Genomic DNA, 19,981 nt, shown 5'->3' with positions numbered 1-19,981 from the left:
AGGAGGTATTCAGAGGCCTGGAGTGGGAAGAATTGGGGATAAAAGTTGATGGAGAATACCTTAGCAACTTGCGATTCGCTGATGATATTGCCTTGCTTAGTAACTCAGGCGACCAATTGCAATGCATGCTCACTGACCTGGAGAGGCAAAGCAGAAGGGTGGGTCTGAAAATTAATCTGCAGAAAACTAAAGTATTGTTTAACAGTCTCGGAAGAGAACAGCAGTTTACGATAGGTAGCGAAGCACTGGAAGTGGTAAGGGAATGCATCTACTTAGGGCAGGTAGTGACCACGGATCCGGATCATGAGACTGAAATAACCAGAAGAATAAGAATGGGTTGGGGTGCGTTTGGCAGGCATTCTCAAATTATGAACAGCAGGTTGCCACTATCCCTCAAAAGGAAAGTGTACAACAGCTGTGTGTTACCAGTACTCACATATGGGGCAGAAACCTGGAGGCTTACGAAAAGGGTTCTGCTGAAATTGAGGACGACGCAACGAGCTATGGAAAGAAGAATGATGGGTGTAACGTTAAGGGATAAGAAAAGATCAGATTGGGTGAGGCAACAAACGCGGGTAAACGACATCTTAGTTGATATCAAGAAAAAGAAATGGGCATGGGCCGGACATGTAATGAGGAGGGAAGATAACCGATGGTCACTAAGAGTTACGGACTGGATTCCAAGGGAAGGGAAGCGTAGCAGAGGGCGGCAGAAAGTTAGGTGGGCGGATGACATTAAGACGTTTGCAGGGACAACATGGCCACAATTAGTACATCACCGGGGTGGTTGGAGAAGTATGGGAGAGGCCTTTGCCCTGCAATGGGCGTAACTAGGCTGATGATGATGATGATGATGTGAACACATTTGACATTGGCATACAGACACTCGAAATACACGCCAATTGACGCTCCTGCCTTGCTGCGAAGGAATAATAAAACAGGTCATTTAAAAAAAAATTATGCATCATCTCTAATAGATCATAGGCAACAAGGCAACTGTTTCGGCCGGGAAATTTTCCTGGTGTATATTGTCACGTAGTAGTGACGTTAAAGGACACAGTAGCAGTACTGTGAAAGACAAAACTAGCTTTTATTGGGCGAACCTGTGCCCACAAAACAGGCTACACTTAAAGCGCAACGATAGCGGCGAACACAGTCGGCGATCGTCGAAAATCTGATCAGCGGGTCAAGCGCGTCGGCTTTTATACAGCAGTCATCGAATGTTCCAGTCTAATCGTTCGGACCCGCGTGCCTTCCACAAAGTTCTACACCATTCGCGTCACGCGATGAAATCAGATAATACAAGGTTCAGCGACAACAGACAGCGGATAGAAGCATCGATAACTTTCCAGAAACTTCGGATACATGCAGGCGCGTCCCGCGCTGTGCGATAACATTTGTTCGGCGGGGAAACGTGGTCGCCCGATAAAGATAAGTACACGTGTCAATATTGCACAAAGAGAAAGCCGTTACTAACTTCCAGGAAATGCAGCAGTAGAGCCGGTACCGGGAGCACCCAAGCTTCTGGTCACGCTATTCAATACTGTATTGAGTACTCCGCCACCTGGAAAACAGCGGCCGCAATAACAACAAAAGAAAATTGTTTTTGATGTTGAGGCATGAATCGACATTTTATCAAGAATCTCCTGTCACTCGATACAATTTTTAAGTTAGTTTACTAGACTGGAGCTCCAGCAGCTCTGTGCAGTCGAATGCGGCAGGATTTATATTTTGAGACTTTCTAACAACAAAGATTGCCAGTGAAATCTATATATTAGTAACATCGCTCCTGGTCAAGACGAATATTGTCCATTTCAAAAGGGACACCTACAATAGGAAATAAGACAAAGAAGCTTCGCTACCAAAACAATCTGGTACGGCCAACCGTCAAAACTTTTGGTTTTCTTTTGTAATGGATAACAACGAATACAGCAGATTTCTTTTTGTAATGTCTGAGAGCTAAATTGCGTATTCTTCTTTATGTTCGGTTACATTGTCATAAACATAGGTGAAAGGTAAGCGCCCATTATGTGAAACGGAAGTTTGTGCTTTCTCGCAGTCAGACATACTGGTTACTGCCATGAGGCTGCATTGGATGAACAGCATAAGCCAATTCCGACCGTATGTAGATGATCATCTTGCTAACATCATTACAAGTCGATCACCCATAAAGTTCATAGCCTGAGATCCGGACGGGTTCTTGTAGGTTCGGTTCACAGACAACAATAACTGGTAATTGATTGGCGGGAACGTATTGGCGAAAATCAGCAACACGGGAATTCAGTCCATGGGGATTCCGTTGCATTATGTACGCTTCCTTGACTAGTCTGAAGAACGATTGAGGCCGTAGGGCCATTGTTCTTGGTGTTCGAGGCTCGCAAGAACCGGATCCAGGCCGCCCAGCACCTGCAGTACACGCCCGAGTGGATGGCGTTTGTATGTCCCATATCAACGTGCGAATGACTGTCATTAGAGACTTGCTTATTTCGCTCACTTGCTTTTCTTGACTTTGCACGCAACCTGTGCCGCCATTGGTGCGTTTGTAGTGCACTGTCGATTGCGGGGGGACTTAATGCCGGAAGTGCAGGCCAGGTATTTGTAGTAGACGAATTGACTGCGTCACCAGAGGCCTTGTTGTCAGGGCGGTTGATCGCGTTGAGAGCACCAGCTGTAGGAGGTAATTTCTTACTGTGGCATAAAGAATTTTCGGCAGACCAAGATTATCTACAGCGAGCTCCACGTCGTCGCACTTTGACAGTGGCAGCTCTGCGCCTGAATTTGCCTCTCGCCTTTCGTTTGAGGACTTTCAGCACTGTCTTCTGTCTCGGGCAATCTTTCGACGATGCTTCATGGGCACCAGAGCAATTGACACACTTGAAGTCAGTCCCACAGCAGTCATCATCAGCGCTGTGCTGCTCACAGTATTTGGGCACACGGTTGAATTTTTCATATCCGCTTACATGCCCGATCTTCAAACAGCTGCTGCACTGAAGTGGTCCTGGAACGAAACATCGCACTGGACGGCTAAATATCCAACTTTAACGTGTGATTCGCAGCTTCCTCCTTTGAGTGCTCATTTTTTTTTCATTTTAATTTTATTGCTACTCTTGCCATACAAATTATGAAAACACTGACGGAACCAATAGCCAGAGGCTAGTGTGGGGTTCAGAAACAAAAATACACGACGTTAATGACACAGCGCTTGTGTAAGATGAAAAGCGCGAAATCACGGCGAAAGACCGAAGTACAGCATACAATGAGGGAAAAATAAAGTAATGTGTATTTTACAGAAGAATGAATAAAGATCTGTCATGAACAACACAGTACAACAAACACAAACCGAAAACGACGGTCACATAAATCAAATAAGGATCATAAAGTATGTTCTTATTGTTTTATTTATTTCGTGGGACTGTTTCATTTCTGTGGGTAAAACATTCAAAACCTTGTCTCCTGTAAACTGCACCAATCTTTTACTGTAGATGTTATTGTTCGCTGGCAGATTAAAGTTACTATGTGTGAGGCTTCTTGTGAGTCGCGAAGGAGAGCGAAACAAGGAGGCAGGGAATGGTTCATTATATTTTACTATGTTGTTTACACACACCACTATCTTTAAAGACCGCAAAAGGTCAGAAGCAAGGATATTTAATAACTGGAAAATTGGTTTACTTGGTCCAGTATACTTGCTTTGGGTTATAATTCGGATAGCCCGTTTTTGTAATCGCTAGATAGGATCAAGGTAAGTGTTGTTTGTGAAACCCCATGATTCTACACAGTATGTTAAATGACTAGTAATAAGGGCAATATAAAAAGTACGCAGTGTATGTCTGTTAAAACAATCGCGGGCCTGTAATGAGGCATAACAGCCAAAACCCAACTTCGACTTTGCCGTTGTACAAAGTTACCTTTGCACAACGGCATTTTCCTAGTCGACGAATTTCAATAATAATAATATCTGCTGTGGGGAAGTTTAACCAAAATAGGCAGGTCGTTGGTATTATTTGACTCATCGACGTAAGTCACACAATATGAAGTATCGCTGTCCTGCGGAATTATGCTGCGAAGATTTATCCCAGCATAGTGCATTTATTCCCAGCTTCATGCAGGATGGAAAAGTGTGAGGTAGGTTAAAATGCAGCGATCATAGTTTAGTGAGGTCTAGGATTCACCTCAATATGAACAAAGTGTAAAATTGGTGAAGAAGGACCAGGCCAACCTAGGCACAGCACGTGTAAAAGAAGCAGACCAATTCAGGCTGGTACTCGCAAAGAAAAAAATGCAGCCTTACAACGGAGAGATAAAGATTATGCAGAGGTAATGAATGAGACCCTAACTAGGCTGGCTTCAGAAACAGCAATTGAAGTAGGAGGTAAAGCGCCAAGGTAAGCTCTTCCAAGGGACGCATGACCTAATAAAAAACGACATTGAAGGAAAGTGTCTAACTCAAGAGATCAAATGGAATTCACAGAACCTTCGAAACTGATGAACAAGGAGAAAATAAGGAGTATTCGAAATTATAACCTGAGAAAACCTAGGGAAGCAGTAAAAATGGACGCAGCATGAAATCATTGAGAAGAAAACTTAGCATAATACAAGACAAGATCTATGCACTCAAAGATAAGCAGGGTAATATCATCGGCAATCTTGTAGATATAGTAAAAGCAGCTGAAGAATTGTATACTGACCAGTACAATAGCCAGAGCAGCCACAATACCTCCATTGGAAGTAGTATTTAACGGGTTACAGATGCTGCTTCTTTAACTAGCGACAAAGTTAGAATGACCTTGCAAGGCATTAAACGGGGAAGAGTGGCAGAAGTTGGCATAACAGTCGATTCAATCAAAATTGGAGGAGACATCTTGTTTGAAAGGCTTGCGGCCCTTTATTCGAAATATCTGACGACTTCAAGAGTCCTAGAGGACTGGAAGAATGCCAACATTATACTAATCCAGAAAACGGAAGACGTTAAAGAATTTAAAAATTGTAAGCCCATTTGCCCACTCCCACTAATATATAATATGTCCTCTATGATAATTTCCAATAGAATAAGGCCAGAGGAACAGGCTAGCTTCAGAAAAAGATACTCTACAATGTATCACATCCGCCTCATCAATCAGGTAATCGAAAAATCTGCGGAGTGCAATCAGCCTCTCTATATGGCATTCATGTATTCTTGAAAAGGCATTGCGAAAACGCATCGAGAAAGTGTTGATGAGAAGGTAACAAACTGGGCCACTGGAACTTGGTGACGGTCACAGGACTAGAGTCTGTGCACGAGGCCGCTCTGCCTGGCGAATGCCAAGAGGTAGCCGAGCACGGGCTGCCGGTTGTAAGCCGATTGTGAGATCCAGCTCTCGTAGTCCTTGATCATGGCTGCGGTGACATGTTTCGCTCATACCGCTGTGTGCGCCGGATAGTCTCAAATTAGGTGTAGGGCCGTCCAGCGGCACATCCTTTGACAGTCAGGACATTCATGGCTCATTGAAGTTGGCTGCTCGTCATCTGTGATCGCGGTGAGCTGTGAGGTCATAGTCTCTGTCATCACTAGCCACTGCTTCTTTCTTTTCTTACTGGGGTAGCACCTCTATCGTTCGACCACGTCCTGCGCAAAGGCACCACCCGTTGGCGACAATGGCCAACTCTTGCCCACCTATTGGTAGCGCCTGGGTTAACGGGTGTTCATTGCATGGCAGTCATGGTCGAAAGCGCAGCTTCATTTTTGGCGTGGCTATAGTTCTGTTGTGGGTAATAATGATTTACCTTTCTTCCGTCCTTATTGGCAGCCATGCTGGCCAGACAAATTTCCTACACCTCGTCACCATCCCCCCCCTCTTCTAAATCCCCCTTCTCACGCCGAATTTGTCCACTCGAGAGTTGGCGACCCTATATATGATCGATGACACCATTTTTTCGCAGAAATTGTTTGCACCAAAAGCTATATGCATGCTAATATTCAACCACAAGGCAATTATAAAGAGTCCACATTGTGTAGACGCCGAAGTGGTGCTTTTGGCGGTATTGTCGACAGCTGTTTCTGAGCAGTGCCAACGCCAAGACAAAATCTTCCTCACGATCTGATTTTTGCGTTTAAGAAAGGCCTCAATAATTTCGCTTCATAGTTAAGCGTACTCCTTTACAAATACCTCGTCCGCCGGTATGCGCTGTATCTCTGTACGAGGTAGCTGTACAGAAAATCTCTCTGGCGAAACGCAGAAACGCTGTAATGAACATTGGGTATATTTACCTCCACTGCCAGATCCTGGTGTGACGAAGTTTCCAGCCGCATTTCGTGCTAGCGTGGTCAGAAAATTGCCTCCTGCTGGTTGGGGCCCTTGAAACGATCGACGGTACAATTTAGACAATTCTCTTAACATGAAACATCTTAACAAAGCTTTCCTGCAAGCTCCGCTTCGAGGTTTATATCAGATAGTTTCTTCGTACTGCAGTCCTAAGTAAAATAGCCTGAATATTGATATCTGCAGTGTCTTAAAACACGAAGTATAGTTATGATAAATACTAACTAGATTATAATAATATTATTTTGATCATTTGTTGCCGCAAAACCTCCGCGACATAGAAGTGGGACTGCCCCATTGTCAATGTGCATCGGTATTTGCTTATGCCTGCTATTAGAAGCATAAAGATAATCATAAGACAATCGAATGGGCTACAGTGGGAAGAACGCTGTTGTGAGCAAGTTTAGATTACAAAATTACGACAGGAATGTGCCCAGGTACCCTTGAAATTAAAATTTATGCAAAACGAATCTGCATCATCCATCAGCCTACCGTTTGCAATTTAAGGTCTCTCCACTCTCCTCACACAACCTCGACAAATTATTCTGCAGACATATCCCCCATAATTCATAAATCCTGCGCCGACCATCATATTCTCTAGGCAAGAAACACGGAAGATAACGATACATTGGAAGGCCATAGTCAACATCCAAAGTTTTACCTCCAGTAGCAGCTTCCGGTGTGCCAGAGGTTCCAGTCACTTTTTTCATGAAGTTACCAATGAGTTGGCTGCCTATATGTGCGTTGCGAAGAAATGATAAAATATTTTCACTCCGTTAAGCATCTCTGGAATGCCAACATCACAACATCACCAAAAACCTGTTCACTCATTCTATAAAGATAGGCCTAACAGGAAAAAACAGAAGGTGCCGCCAGTTCAAAGTCAAATTTGTTAGGTGTATATTAAGAGCATGCAACGAAACAGTGGCGCTAATCTGGTGGTGCGTCGTGTTAGTCGTAATACATGGTGACAGGGAAAAGCGGCTCAGTGTGATGTAAACAATAGTCTTGTTACTTTTTAATAAAATTTACAAATAAATGCTGCAGTCGCGTCCAATTAGGCACACTAGCTTCCTACTTACTACTGCGGTGACTCTATAAGGCCGTTGATTGATAGCATTGCCAAGCTGTTCTACTTTCAGCAAGAGCCTGCTCTTGCGTGTCCATTTGCTTAATGCTCGATCTTTCGTTTAAGCGATTGCGCCGTTACGGGCTTCGGCCTAGCAATTTCCCGTAGAATAATTATTGACGTTGCAGTTTTTCCTCCTAGTTTTTGACACAGTGATAATGCATGTTCGTAAGCAAAAGCCAAGTATTTCTGTTGATTGGATGCGTACACGTGCTGAATATAAGTACCTTTAAAGCTGGAGCTCCCAGATTTACCCTTTTGTAAAAGCTATGCACAGGTTAATGTCGACGCTGTGGACTGTGCGTCTCAGAAGCATTGTGCTGCATACATGCTTTGGTCGTTCGATTCAATGCTGCGCCGATTTCTACCAACTGGTGTGCTTCCTATTGTAACATAGCGTTCCCTTATCTTGCCTATGCTAGTACTGACGTCCCCAGCACTGACATTCATTATAACCATGTCGTATGCATCTACTTCGCGCTTTAATAACCGATTGATGAGATTTTAGAGTAATGGGTGCTACCCGTAGACGTAAGACATTTCAGCGCGTAAGTCGGTAAATATTGCCCAATTTTTGTTCGTGATAGCTGCTTTCAGCATTCAAGACACCTGCAGCGTCGACACGGTGTACTCGTCGATTGTGAATGGAACAGCTGCGATCACGCGCGAGAGAATGCATAGCTTCTGAAGGTAGCAAACGCACGGCCTCCGCGGTTGGTGCGCAATACCACGCAAAGTAGCACCGTGCTGCCCGTTGGGGGACTTAATCAAATATTAGGATAAGTAAAAAAAAAATTGGAAGGGGATCTATTCGGTTTTTCTGCTTTTCTTACCACACTGAACAAGGAAAATATAATGGTCGGCTTACTAAATATTTCAGACGAGAAATATGATAAGTCTATCTTTTATGGAGAGAAAGCGTGTCGTCAACTCCCTGCGCCCCAAATCAAACCTTTCAGTAGTAAAAGCTTAGATCCAGAACGTGACGCCTAAAACAAATTTAGATTTGTTTTTTGTAGCTTCAGAACGACAAAATCCGGCCGCTGGATTTGTATATTCGTATTCATTCTCGTAAAAGTAGTGCGCTTATACTCTTAGGTATTCGACATTACTCCAACACATCAAAAGCACTTAAGTTTTGCTCTTTTTCAACTGGAAAGAATTATATGGTAAGCTCTGCTTCCTATAATAACTTAAAATTCCTTTCCAGTGGAGCCACAACACGGAAAGAATCCGCGTTTTGTGTACCAGATGGCGCATCACGGAAGCACAAGCAACAGATTACTGTTATTTACGCACTACCTGGTCCTCCGTGCATACGGAGGGTAAATGCCCAACTATTTCCCATATCCGGACTGCGGCGGTGAAAAAACATGAATTAAGCCTAGAAGCTAGGCTTTTCATTTCTTGCAAGAGCTGCTGTCCTTCCATCAAGACAAATTTTTTTGGAAAAAAGCATCCATCGCATTCTAAGTTAAGAAGTTAACAGCTACCGCAACCAACCGCGAGTTTCAGCTAGGCAAAATTTGGGCTGTGGAGCCAAAACGAAAACATAACACTAAAACTTTCATTACGACCATATCGCATGCGTCTACTTCGCGCTTTTAAAACCGATTGATGAGATTTTAGAGTAACGGGTGCTACCTGTAGACGTAAGACATAACTACATGAGAATATACAGAGGGAAACATAAAAAAAACGTAACGCAAGACAAACATTACTCAAACAAACATACGATAAGCAAACAATTTTAACTTATTACTTTTGAGATACGGCCGCTCCAGTGGCTTGCCAGGTGCGCTACCATACCTTCCAGCTGAAGTATTGCTAGTACAGGCTATCGTTAGTCCTAAAGCGCCGATAATTGAGAATGGTTCTCGGAAACAGCATCAAAGTATCCGGAATGCAACACTGTCAAAGTGTCATGAAAGAAATCTAAAGTAAATACAAGCGTCACTTAGGAACTAGCATGTCTAACATGCTCGGCGGCGACTTGATAGATTCTAAACGAACGGCAATGATTTCAGCGCATGCCGACGTGTCTAATAATTGCCTGGCTTTGTCACCTGCTCGCGTCCTCCGTCCTCTGGATTATCTTCGCAGCCGGGTGAGCGGTGGATTCAACAGTTGCCCGCGGAACTATCGGTCGTGCGGATACGCGAATACTGCGATATTTCGGTTGCTTTGCTTTTATGTGTGTCAGATTGAAATTCTATTTCTTCTTTTGATTTTCACAACGGCAGGTTTACATTTAAGTTCGCATTATCATGCGCTCTCTTCTTTTTTTTTTTGCGAGTGCGTATTGTTCTAGACAATGCTTAACATTGAGATGAGGTAGGCGCACTGATCAATGATGCCCGGCTTATCATTAGCACATTTATCGCAAAATATTTTAGGCAGGCTTAGTCACAATATTTAAAGTGTGGAGGTAAGTTGAAAAAGAGTTATTCCTTCGTCATATCCGCAATTATCAAGGCCACTACCTGCTTGTTGTAGCGCTGCATTGCCGATTGCGTTGGCTATCACGTCCTGGCTTGGGATTTTGAACGCTGCAAGAGATCACAGGTGGTAAAATAAGAGGTAGAAAAACTGGGGGATGCGCAATGGACGCCTGCAAAGGGCGCTTACGACATGGGGAGTACTCTTACAATGGCCAAATGCAGCGAAAAGCATGTTTTTTACGACACTCTACGCGTACTATTGGTTTGCTGATGGTAAACCTAGCTTTCCTGTGAGGCGGTTTGCCACACAAATGGTGGTGGGGTCACTATTTCAAACAGAGCATACGGGCTCACGTTGCTTCCTTTATGACGTAGAAAATGAAGTCAGTCTGTAATGGTGAAACCACGTGCAAGAGACAAGCCCCGAAGCGTATGCATCTAGCACTTTGCTTTCGTTTGAGCTATGATCAGTGTCGCCTTTACTTGAGCTAAAGCTTATTCTTTGCCCTAATGGGCTTCACTAATACCTCTTTATGAACTTGAATCTCACAATTAGATCCGTACTAACTTGCAGCAGATGCATCGTTGATGAATTAGTTCTTCATACGAATTTTGTTATTGCGACACTTTGTGCGAAATTTGAATTTTTATGAAAGATAAACTTGCACAATACGAGTTCCTTATAACTTATATTGCCTTTCGACTAAAAACGTACGCTGGCGAACTATATTTTGTGGTAGTGGATGCACCATAAACCATGTTAACGTCAGTCTAACTTTGCTGTTTGACGCCGACACAGAATTGATAATAAACGAGCTTAAGCCTTCGGACATAATGTTTGCCGCCTACATGGAATGGGCATATAGACAATATCTCTAAGAAGCTTGCGAAAATAACATGACTGCATAACAGGCCCATAAATTAGAATGTGGGAAGTGTTTTATTTTTCCTTCTCAACGCGTTTTTTCACGCATAACATATTGCCAGATTAGTACGGGGTCCTGTTATGGGTAGCACTGACGAGCAATGTAGACTAGAAATATTAGTTATTTGGTGTGATTTTCTATTACAGCAGCTGCTAAACATAGTAGTGTTTTTATGGGCCCAGGCCGTATTAAAATATCATTTGTGCAAATCTTGGATAAGCAATTCAAAACGTAACATTTCTCACCTCATAAAATTGAAACTTTAACAACTACTTCAATAACTTAATGCAGGTTACAGCAGGCATAAACCAGATTTCTGTCAAGTACACAATTGTCAACCAAGAACGCCTGCACCGTCCCTCCCCCTCCCCCCAGAACAATAATCCAAATACCGAACTCTTATCTTTCTCAACAGCAAATGGAAAGAATTCGGTCAATAAAAGCATATGCGTAAGAGAACTAAAAAAATCGTTTCAATGCTCATTTCGTTTACATCAGAATCCGCAATAATAATGTCCTAGGGATACATATTGATACGACTATTTAATCATTCTTGTTGATTTAATATCTGCATTACTTGAAATTATGTGAGTTAGAGAGGAAACGACATGTGGGTAACTGGTTTATTGGCGACGGCTTGTCTGTAGAGTCACGCGACGTGAAGGCACCGCCACCCTACTTGGTTAGGCTAGCTATACTGGCAGTGAATTCAGACGAGCATGGCCCTCTGCTGGTAATAATATACAACAGCCACCCCCCCTTTTTAGGGATCGCTAGCAAGCGGTCGATCATAGGGGAATGTGGGGAACTGGTTTATTGGCGACGGCTTGTCTGTAGAGTCACGCGACGTGAAGGCACCGCCACCCTACTTGGTTAGGCTAGCTATACTGGCAGTGAATTCAGACGAGCATGGCCCTCTGCTGGTAATAATATACAACAGCCACCCCCCTTATTATGGATCGCTAGCAAGCGGTCGATTATTGGGGAATGTGGGGAGCTGGTTTATTGGCGACGGCTTGTCTGTAGTCACGCGACGTGAAGGCACCGCCACCCTACTTGGTTAGGCTAGCTATACTGGCAGTGAATTCAGACGAGCATGGCCCTCTGCTGGTAATAATATACAACAGCCACCCCCCTTATTATGGATCGCTAGCAAGCGGTCGATTATTGGGGAATGTGGGGTGCTGGTTTATTGGCGACGGCTTGTCTGTAGTCACGCGACGTGAAGGCACCGCCACCCTACTTGGTTAGGCTAGCTATACTGGCAGTGAATTCAGACGAGCATGGCCCTCTGCTGGTAATAATATACAACAGCCACCCCCCTTATTATGGATCGCTAGCAAGCGGTCGATTATTGGGGAATGTGGGGAGCTGGTTTATTGGCGACGGCTTGTCTGTAGTCACGCGACGTGAAGGCACCGCCACCCTACTTGGTTAGGCTAGCTATACTGGCAGTGAATTCAGACGAGCATGGCCCTCTGCTGGTAATAATATACAACAGCCACCCCCCTTATTATGGTTCGCTAGCAAGCGGTCGAATATTGGGGAATGTGGGGTGCTGGTTTATTGGCGACGGCTTGTCTGTAGAGTCACGCGACGTGAAGGCACCGCCACCCTACTTGGTTAGGCTAGCTATACTGGCAGTGAATTCAGACGAGCATGGCCCTCTGCTGGTAATAATATACAACAGCCACCCCCCCTTATTATGGATCGCTAGCAAGCGGTCGATCATTGGGGAATGTGGGGAACTGGTTTATTGGCGACGGATTGTCTGCAGAGTCACGCGACGTGAAGGTACCGCCACCCTACTTGGTTAGGCTAGCTATACTGGCAGTGAATTTCAGACGAGCATGGCCCTCTTCTGGTAATAATATACAACAGCCACCCCCCCCCCCTTTTATTATGGATCGCTAGCAAGCGGTCGATCATTGGTGGCAATAGCTTTCGGGCACCCGCCCGGTCCTATTGGATTGTTTCAGGGGCACTGGTCCTACTGGTTGTTTTGGGGAAGCCGGTTCGTTTACACTCCCCTCTCCTGGTGACACCGGCTGCTGAGCGGCCGTGCCTGCGTCTAGTGTACCCGCACACGGTGATATTTCGACCACAATCTCGCTTTGGGTATCTGCGTTCTCGGACACCGGTATATCGGATCAGGGAACCCTTGACGATATTATTTTACATCTCATGTGGTTTGCGTGACAAAGCCTAAGAGCCCCACCTACGCGTACCTGGCGTAACGCGTAACGTCATTTTTGACCCCTCTTTTACAATTTTTTCTGGCTGCCAGTTGACCATTTCGTTGCGAACAGCTGTATACCCTCTTCACATCTACCATGCGTTTTTCTTTTTTTTTTTCACTTCTCTGTTTCCACACATTCATCCTGTCAGCTTTCAGCATGGACAGCCTGGTTCGAATTTCTCGTTCGAGAAACAATTCGCAGGGCGCTCCTTCTGTGAAACAATGAGGCATCATCCTGTATGAAAACAGAAAATTATCATTGCCGTACTGTAACGATCGCATTCGGTGGGCTCACTCATCTTCGAGGTGTAGTTTCAAGATGCACTTCTTTGTTGGCTGGACGAGCCTTTCTACTGCACCGTTTGTCTGGGGGTGATATGACGACGTGAAAATTGAGTTTACACTCTTTTGCTCCAAGAAGTGTTGAAATTCACTGAATCGAAATTGTGAGCCCTTGTCTGTGACCACATTACTGGGCAGACCATACGCCACAAAACTGATGCTTACCACCTCCACCGTGGTCAAGGCTGATCTTCCGTGCATTCCCCTTATCTCGAGTGATATTAAGTAGACGTCTATCATTAGCAGCAAGGACAGGCCTGCTGCCGCAAAATCCAAATGAACCCCTTCCCAAGGATTTGCGGCCAATAGCCGCAAATCCTTGGGAAAGGGTTCACTTGAAACCGGTACTGATTTAGCAGAATTCCACACACTTTGACAGACCTCGCATGTTCGTACCATGTTTTCTAGATCTGTATCCAGATTTGGCCACCAAATAGAGCTTCGGGCCAGCAGTTTCATTTTCGTCATTCCTGGGTGGCCTTAGTGCATTAAAAGCAGAACAGTTGGCCAGAGAGCTTTCGGGATAACAACACGACTTTTCCACCACAAACCGCCTACTCTATTGACAGCTCGTGTCAACGATTGAAATAGGGGCGGTATTGCTGTTCTGCTTCTTTTGGCCAACAGCGCCATGTCGTGTCCATTACTGCACTCAAAACTTGTTTCTTCAGCCACTTGCTGGGCTGTAAAAGGGATCTCTGATACTGGTGAAAAAATTTTATTTTTCATCCCCTACAGTTGCGGGGGATGAACAGAAGCTAGCATTGACTCCTTGGTCAGAAGCAGCTTGCATTTTTGAAAGGTGTTTTCACACTCTTTTGTCCACTACCACGGACAAAATTTTCTGCGCAGCTTGTAGAGCGGTTATAAGGTCGTTGCTGTTCGGGAAAAGAGCCTAGTGTAAATATTCACCAGTCGTAGGAAAGTATTGATTTACAACGCTGTGGCGGCGCTGAACTGCAGAAGAGCGTGGTCCCTTGCTGGTTATAATATGCAATATGCGAGAGGTACGGGGATCGATACCCAGCACCTCCACCAGAATGTTGCGTGTGGAAAGACACAGACAGAAGAGGCTATTTACAGGCTATTTACACTGGAGCCAGGCAGCCAGGCTGACACTCGCTCGCGCCAAGCGCACCGACCAACTTCGTCGTCGTTCTCGCGGCGGCTCATTTCTTGAGCATCGCTTGAGCATATCTTAATAATATGCACTAAATTCCACCATGCAGAACAAATGTGACCTATTTATTTGTGCTATGATGTTTTTCGTCAATTATTTTTAACCAGAGGCATGAGGTCTTGATTGAAATGTGTTAGAAGTGTTCTCGCCTCTACTTTGTGACTTTTCCGAATCTTTCTCTTTGAGCCACATTCTTTCTTTTAAATGAAGGAGAGCACCAGCCAAGCTGTCTTTAGAACTTTCTTCCTGTCTTCCTTCTTCTTCCATGCTGATTTACCTACTGATTCATTTACTGTCGTACACAGCATAAATATTATCTTTTGTTTTGAATAACGCTTTTCAACTTTAATATTGCGATAAAAATTATATGGACACTCCAGGTGCATTTTCGCCGTGTCAGCGTCGGAGTTGCTGTGATGCTCCATATGAAGTGCAATTGCTATAACACCATGCGTGCGCCGTGTGCTCTAGGTGCGAGTGAAAGCTTTCGAGGGTGAGCAAGGGAAGGTGACTGGATCTCGCTCGCACAAAGGCGGAAGCACGCCGTCTTCGACAGCACGCAAGACACTGGGGGGGGGGGGGGGGGGGTGGAAGGAGGCGATCTTCTGCGGCGGCGGCTGCATATGATGCGGCTCAGCACAAGCGCCCGAGCCCTACCTTGAAAGCGATCTGCCACGAGTACAGGTCTAGGGTCGTTATAACGCAAATATATTCTAGACTTTGTATTACGAATGTGCAATCAGCCCTCCAAGATTGGTCAAAAGCTTTTTTGGACCACACCCACCTGGCCTATCTGTCATGCGACTGCGACGTCACGAAAACCGCAGTAGCTGCCAATCTTACTTGGCGTGCACACAGTGATTATGCACGATTGAACTGAACAAAAGAAAAATAATTATTTCCGATTCGATGCCTTTTCTCCATTCACCCTCTGTTGTTAGTCAAAAGGTTTTAGGCTGCACCCACTTCACCTGTGTGTCACTTGACGTCCCCAAACTGCGAAAACTAATTGTGTCAAAGTGACGTGTACGCGTTGAAAATGCAATAATACGCCGAAAAAAAAAACAGGATTTTTTTTTCTGAATAGTCTGACACTGCCCCGTTCCGAAAGGAATAGAAGATGGCTGCCGCCGATTGCTCGGGCACTGGCTACTCTCACTTGCCGAAGAGCGTTGGTTTATTTGCGTATAGTAAAGCTTTTTGCATGGCTGTATAACGTTATCGAGGCCTTACAGCACGTATACGACATCGCTCTGCCAGCTCTTCTTTGCTGAGGATCAGTTTTAGCGACATTTTTAACTGTCCGTTGCACACCGCCGAATTTCAGACAAGCCACCGCAAGCTATGTAAGGGAAAGCGGACTGATCGCAGACGCTGGTACCACCCTCTTCATGGGGTTATCTATTTTCAGTGCACTAGCTTGGCCCCAACGAAACCCCCTCCACTTGGGCGTTCTCCTCGCCCTTTGTCAGCCATTTGGATAAGAAATACCTCTCAATGTAGGCAATGTTATTCGTTTTGAAAGCAAACAAAAGTGACCTATAAATGAGAAGAGCGTTTGATTGATCTCTTCATGCCAAGCTAAGGGTCACCACCGGATGCTTGCGCCTGTGGTTAAGCCGGCGGTTACGACGTGAGGAGATTGAAATAAGAACAGATTGGAATAGTTTTACGTTAGAGGGCCCCAGGTGCACCGAGAGGTCAGTTTCATGTACGCTTCGTGTTCGTTGCTTAGTTCGCGTTGACGCGAGAGGCAGCATGCAGGTAAATTCGCTTGCTGCTGCTGCCGCTCTTCCTCACGCCAGCGTTTCGAAGGCGACTGTCTTCGGTCATCGAATGATATGTGTTCATGTTTCCTTGTGTGCGAGTGACACCATGCTTTTTCATTGAGTTGCTAATTAAGTGAATGTTTACAGGTATTTAGGGCCGACAAGACTAATATCTTTACTTCGTATGACTGTTCACTGATTTTCTATCACAATCGATGCTTCGCTTTTGGGGGCGAAAGTGCGACTTGTTTGTCTTATACTTAAATTTTTGTTTACTGATGCTTTCTACCATACACATGATCTGCTGTGTCAGCACTTATTGGTGCTTTTGCTAAGGACATTCCTCTGTAACCACGGTTACTGTTATTGTTCCTGCCATGTACTGACTCGTCTCTGTGATGCTGCAGAGTGTTGACTGTAATAAATGGACGTACGCATTGGTGGCGATAGCAAAGTATAGACAACTGCAGGATGTAAGGATCGTTGTTCTATTGCCCGTATCAATTGCAGTGAACACTGGCCTAATATTTAAAACAACAAGCTTGATGTAACGCCCGCACAGGAAACAGGACCAGATCTCACTCAATGACACCGAACAATTGTTGCCAGAATGGTAGTGTGATGAAAAACGCCGGCTTGGGGGATCCGACGCTTTGTGCGGCCTATGGCTTAAGCGTGTTTCCAAAACGATATTAGGTGTCCTAAACACCACGTACGTGAGAAAACAGCGGACGTGAAGTCACCATGCTGTTTGTCTCGTGAAATCTTTGCATCTACTACAAATTGCCTTCAAGATAAGGCGCGCCGGACCATGGGCGCACAGTAACGCTAACAACAATGCGCAGTCACGGCTGGGCTAGGGGGTCAAACAAGTGCTCCCCTGCTGAACCTCTTCCCCGCCCATTCTAACGCGAGCTTGATAATGCTGCCTGTGGTTAGGGAAACGACAGCTAGTAGATATAAAATAGCACGTAGTATCACAAGAACAAAACGACTCAAATCTTTTAAGCCAGACGACGCGCCACCGCTCAATAATTTCTGCTAAGGTATTCTTGAAAACTACCTTAAGTATCCTCACGCATGCGGCATGCAGTAAAAAAGACTATTCATGCGGATTACTCAGAAAGATAGCCCATCCGCTGAAACTTTCAATGAGGGATCGAACCTGGCACTGTCTGCACAAGATAGGTTCACGAAGGCGCTGGGGGGTGATAGTGGGAGGTTAAAATTCATTTGTTGAAGCAAAAATAATTCTGTAAAGTAATGTTTTATTTTATTTCGATTTCAAAGTGCAGCCATCAGGTGAAATAATTTTGAAGAAAACATTCTGATAGCAACAGCACCACACTATGAGCATAGCGTAGATAAACAGGCTATAAGGACGTAGAACTTTAACTCATCAAGAGATGAATATATAAACAGAAAATAGCATGTCTGAAAAAGCAAGAATAACTAGAAAACAAAAAGTCTTCGGAAAGGGGGGGGGGGGGGGAGCTTCGTTAGTTTTTAACGTATTCAGAAATCACAACTAAGCAACTAAAATTTCTGTGTTGCTCGAATGCCTATTGACCCACCGAAAATGCGGGCGCTCTTGAAAAGGTATCCTGTGTACATGCTGACATTTTGGCTACGCATATTCGGTTTAGTTTCCTGTGATATCCTGCCCCATTGGCACGATTCAGCAAAACGTTGAGTTCATAGACCTCGTATAACCATTCTGCGATGTTCTCCCAGCTCCTTCGGTATATAAACGTGTCGTATTTAATTCAAAAACAAGATTGCTGCTTATTCCTTATAAATTCCTCACTCTCTAGCCGGTGGTTAGACTCGCTTTTCATGCCTCAAAAGCAAGGGCCTAAGCTTCGTACTGTTATTAGGCGAATAAAATAACCTAAAAATGAGCTACATTATAAAACAACTCTCCATGACATGCTCAATTTTGATCTCTTCAGTTCAGCCCTGTCCCAATTCCACCGTAGCTTTTTTTTTTAAATGCGGTTTCGTGACATATATTTTACGGGCTGACGGGAATAACGTCTGGAGCAGCCTAGCTTGTTAAGAAGACATTATGAGCTCCCCTCAAGCAAGGAATGTATTGTTTAGGTCCAACCTAGGGTCATTTACCGGCACTTACGGGACAAGCGGCGATCATGGCGCGCGTACGCAACACTTACCGTGGTTAGCCTTCATGAGTACTAGCAACATTACTAATGTTTTTAGTACAACAATCCCGTTCATCCTTCGTGGTCCTTTCCTGTAAACCGTCGAACCCGGCACGCAGCTGGTACGACTATCAAACAAAGAGCTGTTTTGTGTTCTTTCTTTTTTTTTCTTTTGAGCCGAGCTTGTCAACCTGTCCAACAACGTTCGGAGGCCATATTTCCGTATCTTACACAAGCCGCTGCTGTGTTTTTGCCATCGTCATAGCTGCAGTACACAATTGGAGGACATAGACAATGCCGGTGCATCACCTATAGCGGCATAGGCGGTGCGCGGCTGGTCCATGGTTTGATGTAAATAAACCATGTTGAAGATGAATCACATCGAAGAAAAATAGAACGATGGTCTCGCGACGGAAACGAAAACCACGCTACCCTGTCTTTCTTCAGTAATTGGCATCATACTGTTCTTTAAGGCAGCCTGCCGCCTGCAAAAAAAAAAAGAAATGCAATAAAAGTGATATAAGCTTTATCAGCCGAACATAGCAGGCTTAAAAATGCTTTCGACATGTTTTTTTTATGAAACCGACATGAACTCGCTGCAAATGCACATTATACAAAAATGCAATATTCTGCATAATTCCACGCAGATGAGATTTTTCGCTGCTCATCCATCCTCAAAAACAACCGTTCACAGTCGTCGTAAGATGAGCTCCGGCGTAATTTTTGTGCAAGTTATTTTCCAAACGCAGAGGTAAAATAAAAAAAAGGTAGGAGCTCCATAGCCAAGCCCATTCGAACGTGAAGGCCTTAGATGGGATTTTCTTTATAACGCTTTAAAAATAAAAGCAGCTATTTGCATGTGCATTTGATACACGGTCAAAACCTCGCGAATAATTTCGCCATATTAAGCTTTTTTGTTGTGTAACCCCTCTGACAGGGCGTGCGTGCTCTACGTTAGTCAAAGAGTTTTATTGAAGCAATATCGCAAGCGCCAACTAGATACACTCTCAAGCTAACAAACATTTTCGTGATCAGCACGAGGTATCAAATGCGCCTTCACTAGTTATGCGAGCACAAACACTGCATTTCCTTCTTTTCGTCTTTCTCAACGCTATAATAAAACATTTTACAACTTAAGGTTAACGTGCCGTGCATAAGCACCCTTTGCACTCCTTTGTTTTTTTCCTGCTTCTTCAACAGAGGTTGTAAATGCGACATAAAAAGTCATAGGGCTCCATGATGAAAAGATTTACGAAGGGCACATTTCACATCTGGTGTAGGTGTGTACGCGGGTCTCAGTTTGACAATGCGGATGGCCGCGTTAAAAGCCCATTCTCTAAATCTCGAAATGATACTGAAATATTTATGTGTTGCTCACGAACAACGTTACCTTCGAAAATGTACGCGAATGACTGCGTCATTGTGCACAACAGGCGCTTGTCGTTTAGAATTGAGACTTCCACCGTCTACGGCTAAGAAATACTAATCAGGTAGATC

The 19,981-nt window shown here is 44.5% G+C and overlaps 1 protein-coding gene across 3 annotated transcripts in view; it reads right to left on the bottom strand.

Annotated features, from left to right (window-relative positions):
- Positions 1 to 18,615, bottom strand: part of LOC126543636 (uncharacterized) — a 38,550-nt gene extending 19,935 nt beyond the window's left edge. Inside the window, exons 1-5 of one of the 3 annotated variants that reach the window (XM_055077807.2) lie at positions 18,497 to 18,615; positions 9,909 to 9,974; positions 6,958 to 7,029; positions 6,245 to 6,331; positions 1,478 to 1,564 (exon numbers count right to left, since the gene is read on the bottom strand). In XM_055077807.2, coding sequence (XP_054933782.1) covers positions 1,478 to 1,564; positions 6,245 to 6,331; positions 6,958 to 7,029; positions 9,909 to 9,974; positions 18,497 to 18,560 — 376 coding nt within the window. In that variant the 5' untranslated portion in view covers positions 18,561 to 18,615. The remainder of the gene's footprint in view (positions 1 to 1,477; positions 1,565 to 6,244; positions 6,332 to 6,957; positions 7,030 to 9,908; positions 9,975 to 18,496) is intronic. The other 2 variants (XM_055077806.2, XM_055077808.2) reach the window with 2 other exon arrangements.
- Between the last annotated feature and the right edge of the window lie 1,366 nt (positions 18,616 to 19,981).

Source organism: Dermacentor andersoni, chromosome 10 (assembly GCF_023375885.2).
Source record: "Dermacentor andersoni chromosome 10, qqDerAnde1_hic_scaffold, whole genome shotgun sequence".
NCBI classification, from domain to species: domain Eukaryota; kingdom Metazoa; phylum Arthropoda; class Arachnida; order Ixodida; family Ixodidae; genus Dermacentor; species Dermacentor andersoni.
The sequence above is the reverse complement of the archived record's forward strand: the minus strand, read 5'-3'. Positions and strand labels throughout refer to the sequence as shown.